The sequence below is a fragment of the Myotis davidii genome, unplaced genomic scaffold (genome assembly GCF_000327345.1).
Source record: "Myotis davidii unplaced genomic scaffold, ASM32734v1 scaffold252, whole genome shotgun sequence".
Taxonomy (NCBI): domain Eukaryota; kingdom Metazoa; phylum Chordata; class Mammalia; order Chiroptera; family Vespertilionidae; genus Myotis; species Myotis davidii.
The window spans coordinates 2,793,301-2,805,568 of NW_006283768.1; the positions used below are offsets into that span (position 1 = coordinate 2,793,301).

A 12,268-nucleotide genomic window follows, 5' to 3' on the forward strand; every position below is an offset into this window, starting at 1 on the left:
CCCAAGGTGCTCCACGCCTGTGCCGGAGAACCTGCTTTGTCCTCTTCCTCGCACGTCCTCCTCATCCTCCACTGTCCTCTTTGCCTTCCCAGGAAGCTTAATTTCACCCCTCAGAAAGTAGTTCAGACATTCCAAGCTCTCCCCACATTACTTGAACCTCAATTTACTTTCACCCGGCACGTGTGTGTGGTTTCTCTGTCACACTGTGGATAGCTTTGTCTTCTTGCCCAGAGCTCCACAAAGCAAGCACATATCTGGTTAGTTCCTTCGTCTCCCTGAGCTTGACACAATGCCTGACACAGAGTAGGTAGTCAGTATTTGTGGAATGTAATTGAAATCACAAGGTGCCTAACTCTTTGTTGAAAATTACAATTCTTAGGAAGCTGTGTTGTAAGCTGAGGTTTACCATGAGCACCTAGGTTCTGCGTTTACTATGTGAAATTCTGTAATAATGGCTCAAACACCTTTTCCCCCCAGCAAGCACATAGGTACGATGTGGTCTAGGGAGGTCTGCCACTTTCAAAGACATCTTAGCTGCACATTTATAACTTTAGATTTATAAATGGCAGAGAAACATGGGGGATTTCCCAGCATAACGACAGAGGCCTTCCTCTACCTCAGGATTTCTCCAGTGAGTCCACTTGGAATCCAGGCCAGCTCTATAGGAATTTTCTTCAGGCAGCGGAGATGTGTGTCCTTAATCTCAAGCAGAACTTAGTGAGAAAGGGTGTTTAAAATATGTTTAATATTAATTTTGACAGTTAAAGCACCAAGTTGATAGAGACCTAAAAATGCATGTGCTTAAACAGACTTGATCCCACTACATGTCTTGTTGTTCATACATTCAGCGACACTAATTAAGCACCTACTATATGCCAGTTCCAGGCCTCAGGAATATAACCATGATCAAAAACAGACCAAGTTCTTGCCAGGTGTCTCAATTGGTTGGAGCATTGTCCCATACAACAAAAGGTTGTGGGTTTGATTCTCAGTCAGAACACATACAGGAGGCAACTGATCAATGTTCCTTTCACTTCTCTTCTTGTCTCTTTAATCTCTCTCTCCCTCCCTCCCTCCCTTCCTTTTTCTAGACATATCCTCAGATGAGGATAAAAAACACAGACTAACATTTGTGGAGCTTAAATTCTGGTGGAAGAGACAATAATAAAAAAAAATACAGACTATATGAGAAGGTGAATGAAAAGTGCTATGGAGAAAATTAAGGAAAAGAGGGGGAGAAATTGGGGACATAGGCAGAGGGAGATGTTGCTGTTTTAAAGATTGATCAGGAAGTGACTTGCTGAGGTGACATCTGAATAAAGACCTGAAGGAGGGAAGGGAGCAAATCGTTTAGATACCTGGGTTATGATTATTCCAGGCACGCACACCAGCAGACTCGAACCACCAAGGCAGAAGCACCCCCTGATGTACATAAGGGCCACCAAAGGAGCTGACATGCTAAAGAGAAGAGAGACAGGGAGGGAGTACCATATTTAGGTCAACCATGGACCCCACATATGGACCCCAGAAGATTATAATTCCTATCATCTAATGACACCCTAGCCATCATACTGTACTAGTGCAATGCATTACTCGGGTGTTTGTGATGATGCTGGTGTAAACAAACCCACTGCGCTGCCCATTGTATAAAAGTATAGCACATACAATTCTGTACAGCACATAAGGCTTGATAATGATAATAAACAATTGTTACTGGTTTGTGTACTTACTATACCATAGTTGTTATCATTATTTTAGAGTCTACTCTTTCTACTTATAAAAAAACTGGACTAGAGATAAATTTAGAAGTCATCTGCATGGGACTGGATGAGTTCATCAAGGAAGTGAATATGGATAGAAAATAGGAAAAAGAAGAGGTCCAAGTTCTAGTGCAAGGACTCCAAGGATGGAGTCCACTCAGGGAACAGTCCTCAGCCCAAGAAAGCATGGGGGATGGGATGAGGTAGGACAAACACCGGGAAAGTGCCATGTCCAGAGAAAGCGAGTGAGGAGAGACGGGCCAACCAGGTCAAACACTGCTGCTGAGCCCAGTCAGGAGAGCAGGGAGCCCTCACCAGCACGTCTAACGCAGTGAAAGTAATTGATGCCTTGAAAAGAGCAGCTCTGTGAAATGGTGGAGGCGGATTAGAGTAGAGGCAGTAGCAGCGAAGAGGAAAGGAATTGGAGAGTGAATACAAACAGCTCTTCCAAGGCATTTTGTGAGGTGAGCAGAAAAATCTGGGGACAATAGAGGCAGAAATGAGTGGGAGCAACTCTGTTTTGCATTGTGGAAATAACTGCACGTCTGAATGCTAATGGAAATGATTCAGTGGAGAGGGGAAATGAGTGATTTAAAAAAGAGAGAGAAGAGAATTGCTGGGCTCCCCCTTGAATAAGAGAAGGCAATGGGATGCACAGTACACATGCGAGGTGACGGGAGCACAGAGAGCTGACCCAGGAACAAGGCAGACGGTGCAGAATCGAGCTGGGCAGGCAGCGGGAGCTTTGGAAGATGTGATTGTCGGTGTTCTCAGCAGTGTGGAAACCTGGTCATCAGCTGAAAGTGATGATCCAGGGGGAAGCAGTGTTTAAGGTGAGAGGGGGTGTGAAATAGCTGTCTAGGAGTGCAGGACGGTGAACAGAAAATGGAAATAGAGTGTGATTGTTTTTGGCAGAATTAAGGCCCACTTGAGTTCTGTTATCATGACTTTAAGATACGCCCACAGCCATTTCCCACTGCCAGGATAAACAGTGGTGCAGGGAAGAGTGAGTAAGTGAGCACCATGCAGTGAAAAAGGAATGAAAGACTTGAGGGTATAATTCAAGGGATTGTAGGAAAAGTCAGAAATTTACACTTGACAAAAAGGAATAGGAACTATGAGAGGGTGAGAGATAAAGTTGGTAAGTTCAATAGCTTGTGGGTCCTGGTGCGGGTTTGTTAAAATAGGAGTCCTAGAGAGAAGAAGCAGGAAAGACAGAAAATGGTGATGAGAGGATATTGGAACTGAGTTTAGGAAGGTTTGCAATTACTGGTAAAGACAAGAGCTAGGCCAGTTCTGCTCACACTTTAATGTGCATATAAATCCCCTGGTGATATTATGATTTGCATTTTGATTCAGTAAGTCTAGGGCAGTGGTCGGCAAACTCATTAGTCAACAGAGCCAGATATCACCAGTACTTCTTCAAAATAGACTCGCCCAGGCAGAAAACCGACTTCTGCGCATGGGCCACAAAGTTTCAATCGCACTGTACGTGCGAGCCCGTGTGGTATTTTGTGGAAGAGCCACACTCAAGGGGCCAAAGAGCCGCATGTGGCTCGCGAGCCGCAGTTTGCCGACCACGGGTCTAGGGGGACAGAGCCTGGGATTCTGCATTCTATCAAATTTCCAGGTAACAGATACTGTTGGCTCACGATCTCACTTGAAAGGCAACGGTCCAGTGTGGTGTTCCTCAACCCTCGCAGCAAACCACAGCCCCCTGGGGAGTTTGAAAAATACTCTTGTTCAACCAGTCTTGACCAGTGAATCAGAGTTTCTCTGGGTTGGATTTAGAATTGATGTATTGTACATGCCCTCCACATTATTCTGCAGTGAAGTCAGGGTTGACCACCTCTGTCCTGGAATATGTGACTGTGAGTGTAGTTGACTTAGCCATCAAGGTCATCCCCGGAGGGAGGGTTATGGAACTGAGGGGCCAAGATGTTGGAAATGTCATCTTTTGGTTATTAAAATCATCAGAAATTATGACAGAAGTTGTGCTGGATAAAATGACTGTGAACCCAGAGGTACGTAGATGACTACAGAAATATGGGAATTGGGTGACATAATCTGATGGCATGAGATGTAGAGCGAAGGTGTTTGGCCGGAACAGTCGGGAATAGACCATGCAGAAGCAGGGGGACACTCACTGGCGCCCCGGGCGCAGTGGTGTGTTGAGTGGGGAACGTCCCACATTTGAGTTGAGTCCAGAAGAACAGTAGCGTCACGGAGAGAGTGGTTTTCAGTGAGAGGAAAGTGAAGAAAACCATCTGAAAAGAAATGGAAATTTGGGAGGATTTTACTACTCCAAGGCCGGATGGAAAGGGTTTGAGGGTTTGGGAAGAGGGGCGATGGGGATGTGTAGACAGGATGAGGGTTTAGTACAGGGGGGAGCGATGACCTGTAGACTGGTCCCGAGCTCCTCGTGCAGATGGTGGCCTCACAGCAGGACATGTGGCATGGCTGGGAGAATTGCGATGTGCAGAACGGAGAAGGAGGGTCTTATTCGGAGCTGGAGAAGTCCTGGACTCCCCTCTACATTTCTACAGGAATTTTCTAGCAGTACAACCCTTCATTTCTCCAGACAAAGGCATGCAAATGAGCCAGTGTGGAAAACAGATCCAAGAGGAGCCTCTCTGGTTAAAGTCAGAGTTCAGGGAGGAGGGCAGTGCCCCCCAGCAATACTGGGGCTCCTCAGGGGTCCTCGGGGCTCAGGCCACAATCCCCTCTCCAAGGTTGGTAAGAAAGGAAAAGGCAGCCATGTACTGTATAAGCAAGTAAAGGTCATATACCCAATAATCATGTATGTCTTTTTAAATCTCTTGTCAACTATTCCAATTGCGCTCTTTCCTCCATGTAATAAACTCTTTAAATAAAAAGTGGCTCGCAATATCCCTTGGGATTCTTGATGTCTTTTTTGACCAGGATAATGATACTGTTGTTAACAGATATTACATGCAAAGAAGAAACCATGGTTTTGAATAGTCAAGACTTAGGGCAGGTTCTCCAGAAGCAAATCATGAGGCAAAGGTTTGAATGAAAGTGGTTTTGGTTTTTTTGGTTTTTTTAATTTTTAAGTTTTTTCAAAATATTTCTTTATTGATTTCAGAGAGGAAGAGAGAAGGAGAGAGAGAGAGATAGAAACATCAACGATGAGAGATTATCATTGATTGGCTCCCTTCTGCACAACTCCCAATGGAAATTGAGCCGCAACCCAGGCATGTGCCCTTGGCTGGAATCGAACCTGGGACCCTTCAGTCCACAGGCTGACACTCTATCCACTGAGCCAAACCAGCTAGGGCTGACTGTGAGTGGTTTTTATGGGTACACTTCCAGGAGAGCCTCAGAGGTGGAGCAAGCAGGAGAGAAAAGGAGAATACCAGAAAAAAAATGTGCATTCAGGTGAAGGCCCAAGGAGATAGTTTCAGCGTAACCCTGCAAGGAGAACTCTGGAGAGTAACAGCTCAGATTCCAACTGGGATTAGCCAATTTCCTAAGGCTTTTCCCACACTCTGTAAGACACTGTGGAGGGGGAAACTGGGGAGGGGAGGGTGGAGGAGCGGGGAACCCCTAGGCACTTCCAGGCAAAGAGCCCAGGAGCCTGACGGCTGCTCTTTAGAACACAGTCACGGGTATAGGTCCTAAAATGCATAGATAAGCTAGGTAATGATTAGATTAAGATGTCCATGTCAGCTTTCAATGACTGTCAAGTCGATTTCTGACACTGTGACTTTTGCTACCTTCCCCTTGCACTTCTAGCAGGATCACATTACCACACACAGGCCAAAGGTGAGGACATCCAGGTCAAGTGAGTATGAGCATCTGATCAAATACGCATCTCCAAGGATGGCCCTGACTGAACATGCAGTCTGTATGTGAGGGCAAAAGGCATGTTTTAAAGCTCCACTGTTTTAATGGGTTCTGTTCTCATTCTCACACCCATTACTGTCAATACCAAGAATGGTTACCTACTTCAAAATGTACGTTATTACAAATAGTTGCTCTTATCTACTTTCTCACTTTTTTTTTCAGGATTGTTGTTGGTTTTTGTTTTTCTCTTTAAATTGTGGCCTCTCTTCTATGGATTAGAGGAGCGTTATCTTAGAGTCCCGGGGTTAGATTTAATTTAGAGCTTTGCATTGTCAAGCCCACTGACAGACTGAGAGATTAATTTCCAGACCGCCTGTGGTGCTAGAGAAGCTGCTTAAGATTTTGAAAATGGCAACACTGTTGACTCCCTACCCCTGAAGGTTACCTGCATTCACATGCCCACTAATGCTAAAGAATGTTGAAATGTGGTAAATATCAATGTTGTTTTCCTTTATGGAAAAACCTGTGCATGAGGGAGAGGGGTGGGAAAAAGAAGCGATTTACAGGACAAGAAATGGTTTCTCCCTCATAGGGCCGCTTATACACATGCATCTCCCTCTTTTCATTCTGCAGGGATAACATCTCGGTTGCTCAGTTGGTATTAATTGCATAGAAAATTGATCAGTTTACTAGTTTTGGACAGTCCTGTCTGCCATCAGGTTTCCCCAGAAGCAAACCTTAAGCCAAAGATTTGCTGCTAGTGATACACAAAGGGAGAGATTTGGGTATAACTTCCCTGCTATTTGAATTATATTGAGAGTTGGTAGAAGATCTTTTTCCCCCCCAACTATTTTGGCTCAGATGCATCTTCAAATATGTGTTTACAGCATTTTAAAGTGGATGCATTTTCAGGGAAATCTAGTCCATATGTTTCAGCAAGGGCTACGCGGAAATCATCCAAATGTTCTTTTATTAGAGCGACATGTGGGAGCTGCTCTCGAGCTTCTCACGTCGTTCTTACACTCTCCCCCCGGAAAAGCTGCAGGTCGGTGGCCGCAAGTAAACAAATCAAATAGCAAAAGGTGTGAGTTCAGTTGGAAATGCGTAGCCTATTATCTTTGATTGGGTTCGGAACTTGGCAGAGGCACCTTCCCTGTTCCTGCCTGCAGGGCAAAGTGAAAACAATTTGAACACTGCATTTCCCCGTGGGTTCATTGACATTTGAGAATACCGCTGCACAGACAGAATCAGCATGCCTGGCAGGTGAGCAGTACTTCACATGACCTCCCAAAGTTACTTCCTCCCCGTCTGCAGAAGTTCAGAGCTCGGAGCAATGTTATACATGTTGCAAAACCCAAGTTAGGACAGGCAGCCGTCCGGGGATACATCCGGGGAAATTATCTGTTTCTCTTGTGCCTCTTTAGGTGGAATGGTTGAAAAATGAAGACATAATTGACCCAGTTGAAGACCGGAATTTTTATATTACTATTGATCACAACCTCATCATCAAGCAGGCCCGCCTCTCAGATACCGCAAACTATACATGTGTCGCCAAAAACATTGTTGCCAAGAGGAAAAGCACAACGGCGACTGTCATCGTCTATGGTGAGTGAGCTTTTGGGGTCTCAGTCTAGTTCATGTCGAAGTGCAGGTGTCATTTTTATTTTAAAACATCAGATAAGCGGCCCCTTGGCAATCCTCATGGCTGGTCTCTTCCTGCTGCTCACGTGGACAGTGAGGTTTCACTGCTTCCCTGATGCTCATGGGAAGACTGGTCTTGGAAATTCCTATTCCTTTGTCAGTCAGTTTATAAGAAAATGAAAGAAATCTGCCTACGGTCCAGCTGCTTTCCTGAGCCTTCCTCTCTCCCTGCCCTGGGCCACGGGGATACAGAGCGAATTTGGAGAGAAGATGCTTAAAGCAGTCTGTTGCCTCTTCTGTGAACCTTGGCTCAGTCCAGTGACTGCAAAACCCCAGGTAAACTGGCGCTGACATGTCCCCCTACACATCAGAGCAACTTGAACTTTCTGGAACTTGCTTTACATGCTCCATCAAGGCATTCATAGTGAGGAGTGTTTTCCAGAGTAAGATCTTTGAGGTAAGTAATGAGCAGAGTGTAAGAGTGTAGGCTTCACAATCTCATCTCTGGTGACATCTCCATCCAACACCATCATTAGCTCTCATATACAAAATAGGTGTTCATTTCAATTACATCAACTAATCGCCAATTCAGTCACATAGCTACCCAGTAAAAAACCCAGCAATATAAGATTTTATTTTTTTGACCAGGTTCAGTGGTTACTTAATAAAACTGACGAAAAATCCTTAAAAGGTTGCACAGTTTATATATGCTGAAGAAAAGTAATCAGTCATCTGGTATTAAGACAAGATGGAATGGTCTTATTCAGCTCCCATGTTTCAGACCCACTTACAGCCTTGGCATAAGGAAGTGAACATTTATTATTTGAGATAAGCTGTCAAAAGTAGTTTTTAGAGCTTGACTAGGTAGGGGGATGTATTTTGTTTTAAAAAGAACAATAGCCAAGGAAAGGAGAACACAACCCTATTTGCTTTTCTGGGTAGGTGAGTAAACATTGGTAATTCATTTTTGTTTTTGTTTTTTTAATCTCTGTGCTTAGATTCTTCGACTCTGTGATAAAACTTTGAATGATATGAAGTCTATGGTCTCTTCTAGCTTTGAATTTTAGATTTTTTCTATAGTTCCTTGGGGAATAAATTTGTGTCGATGTGTTGTGTGTGGTTTGTGCATCTGTGTGTGCGTGCACAAACATGTAATCCACATGTTATTATTTACCTCCTCCCAGTAAACGGTGGCTGGTCCACCTGGACAGAGTGGTCTGTGTGTAATAGCCGCTGTGGACGGGGGTTTCAGAAGCGCACGAGGACCTGCACCAACCCAGCACCCCTCAACGGTGGTGCCTTCTGCGAAGGGCAGAGCGTGCAGAAAATAGCCTGTACCACGTTGTGCCCAGGTAAATAAACTAGCGCTCTCGTTCCAACTGACTCCTCCCATTCCAGAGATGCATTTAAGGGGTCTACACAAAGCCTTCTCCTTGACCTGTGTGCAATAAACATTATTTAAATGCATCATCCCATTCGATGCTTACATTGCTGGGAAATCAAATATTTTCCCCCAAAAGAGTACTTAACTTTATTACTGAGCCATGAAAAATCATATAAAACAGGAGATTAAACACACGTCAACAGAATCCCTCTCTATTACTAAACAAAACTGCTGGAGCCAAGATTGTAGGTTCTGTAATTCAAGAGATTCGAGCACCACTGAAAGCCACACATTTTAGAAAGAAAAGAAAAAACAAAAACCCTTGATCTCCAGAAAGCCATGGGAACTAATTGGAACTAAAACCCAGATAATGTTTAGAAGGAAATATTTGATATTTGGTGTCAGTTTCTGGGCAAGAGCAAATAAAACATTTGGACTGAATGAAAAGGAAGTCTAAGCTTTGTGACACATGAGCTAATGGATTTTGAAAATACAATGCAGTCAGCACTTTATTATCTGTACTGGTTGGCCACCTGTTTTGTGAGTTATGTGCAGGAGTACCTATGCCCAGATTGCATCTGGTGCCTCTGAGCATCTCTCTGTGCTATTTTATATTGTCACCTGCTCTTATCCCCAGGTAACTGAAGTTAACACCCACTAAAACCAAAACTCCCTAAGCTCTAATCAATAAGTTGAAAAGTTTAGCTAGAATTATTTTGAAATAATCCATAAAAATAGTGCACTCCATCGAGGTAGCTATTATATTGTCAATTTCATTGTTTCAATACACAGTCTTTTTTACTTCCCTTTATTTTGCCTGGTTTTTGTTTGGTTTATCCTTTAGGACAAACTTTCTGAGAGATGGGCTGAAGAAGTGAACTGAAATAAAAACATAATCTATATTTTATATTCCTGTGTTGATTTCCAAATATCAAAATAGTAACCTACCCTTTGAGAGCTTTTATTTATGGAACAAATTTTGACACCCAGCTAGGTTTACAACTTCAGGATGCTATCGTATACTCTTAAATATTTTACCTACATGTTGACTCCCACGATTAAAAATGCACTGAGCTTTTTGAGTGAAATAGAAATGTGTGAGTGTGTAATTTGGAATGGTCTAGGATCTAAGGCTCTAGGTCAAAGCAAATGCCTTTTCTTCAGATAGCTGGGAGCTGTTTATATAGGCAGCTCTGTACCATTAAAGTATTAATGCTTTCATCATTTTTTTATGTGGGCATGTTTATATCTCTACCATATGCATAATATATTTACACAATTTGAACGTAAAATCATAAACTATTAAAATTGATATAATTTCTATCAATATGCAGGTATAAGATGCTATGTATATTAGATGTTCAATAAATTTACTACATATTTTTAAACTTAGGAATGGAAATTGTTTTTAACATAGAGATATCTCAGCTCATTATCATTGAAATTACTGCCAAGCCAGCCACCAAAAATAGGAAGAAAGTGAGTCAATTCTAAATTACCAAATCATGGCAGAAAATTAAATATGACTACATATATTTTTAATAAAAATAGAAATGTATACATCATAAAATAATGGACTGGAATCATCAAATAATAAATGGAAAATTGTTTTTTTAAGAAAACATTGAAGATCTCAAGAGAATCAATTAGCCCAGATGAAAAAATAAAAGAGGCATATAGGACATCGATAGATGATAGATAGATAGATAGATAGATAGATAGATAGATATTGATGCATGATACATGGATGGATAGATGAATGGATGGAAGAGTGGGTACACAGGTAGATTTCTTCCCCACTCAACCAACCATTTTTCCCACATAAGTTAACTGTACCCCTCATATGACGCTATGCATAAAGGAATTTGGGGTCCAAAAAGAAGCCCCCTAATTTTCAACACAAAATCCAGAAGTTTACCATTTGATAGAGAAAGGGGCACCACCATGACTTACTTTTATACAGCTTTGGTGGCAATTCTGGTCCTGTGTGTCCCTTTAAGCCTCCCTTGGGTGTCCCTGAGGAAGCAGTCACACAGCTCCCAGGAGAGCTCACAGAGCCCAGCAGGTGTGCGCAGAGCATGCTCTACTTCCCCAGCGGAGAGAGATCCAGTCCTCCACGGGGGCATTTTCTCCTGCTTGTGTGTTTGCTGTATACTTGGGCTCAGCTCCCCTCTGCCCTCCAAGCTCCTGTACCTTTGACCTGACGCTGGGTTTTCTCTGTGGCAGTGGATGGTCGGTGGACTTCCTGGAGCAAGTGGTCTACTTGCGGGACGGAGTGCACGCACTGGCGCAGGAGGGAGTGCACGGCGCCCGCCCCCAAGAACGGAGGCAAGGACTGCGATGGCCTGGTCTTGCAATCCAAGAACTGCACTGATGGGCTCTGCATGCAGAGTAAGTCTGTGTCAGCCAAGGACACACTGGGGAGATGTGAGATTTAACCACTTGGAATTATTGGCAGGAAATATGAGAAATGAAAAATTTCAATAACAAAAACTTCAATAATATACCAATATACTAGTTATCTCCGAAAATTGGAAAAGGTAGACTCCCAGGAACCAAAGGGAATAACTGTGCCCAGCTGACAAGTGACAGAGTGTGATTTGCGCACATTTCCATACAGGGACTGCCATTCTTTCCAGACCCAGGACCACTACTCAGTTTTGTGAGAGCGCACCAAGGGCACCCTAACCTCCTCACAGAGTCACATGGCGTCCAACACACAAGCTATTTATTCCTAATCCATGGCTGTGACTGAACTAAGGTCCCTTCGATATGTCATATAAATATATATATATATATATATGACAGGAAACATTTCTGTAGGTAGATTTACCAGTTTACACATACTTAATGGGAACATCTTCACAGCTCCTTGAAAATGCTGGGTTTTGTTAGAAATTATGTTTTTTGAAAGGAAACAATGTTAATAAAACATCAATTTTAAAATAGGCATAGAAGGTTGGCGTCCGAATACAATGGGTGCTTTAAGCTAAATTGTCACCATTTCTCATGGCTTCATTCCTTAGGTTTTCTTAATGAGATGGTTGTTTGATTTCCATACCTACAAAGTCTTACTTTTTATTAAGGAGCCTTTAGATATACAAAATTTACCACATCGTTCATGACCATGAATTAAGACACTAAGATTTGTTCTGCATGTATACCTATACAGAGGAATAGATCAAACGATGTGATATCTTTATATCTTAAACTAATGGAGGGCAAATGTTGACATTTCTTAGAATACATTACAAATTGCTTACAGAATCAAAACAACCAAATATATCTGTATAGAAGTTTTTACGAATAAAATAATTTATTCTTACCATTTTTATGATATTCTGTTTACCTTCCAGAATCGATACACACAGGGACCTTTTAAAAAGAAACCTTACTTAAAATACTAGTAAATATGTCATTATGTTGCTGACACAGAATAAAAATCCAATAGGCCTTTTATTTCTCTGTCCACGGTAGGTTACATTCTTTGAAAATGGGCTGCTGCTGTGTGTAAAAAGCACAGCTTCTGGTTATGATTTGGGGACTGCATCGCACTAAGTTTGTACCTGAAATGCAGCATGAAAGTAACACAGCTGTTTTACTAACCATTTATCCAGACATGCAGGGTTTGTTCCTCGAGGCATGGTTTGAGTGAGGATTAAAGTAAAAACATATG

At 42.6% G+C, this 12,268-nt stretch overlaps 1 protein-coding gene across 2 annotated transcripts in view; it reads left to right on the top strand.

Moving 5' to 3' along the window:
• UNC5C (unc-5 netrin receptor C) overlaps positions 1–12,268 on the top strand; it is a 399,182-nt gene that overhangs the window by 317,560 nt on the left and 69,354 nt on the right. For both annotated transcript variants that reach the window (XM_015566112.1, XM_006753893.2), the window contains exons 5-7: positions 6,992–7,172; positions 8,393–8,560; positions 10,819–10,983. In XM_015566112.1, coding sequence (XP_015421598.1) covers positions 6,992–7,172; positions 8,393–8,560; positions 10,819–10,983 — 514 coding nt within the window. The remainder of the gene's footprint in view (positions 1–6,991; positions 7,173–8,392; positions 8,561–10,818; positions 10,984–12,268) is intronic.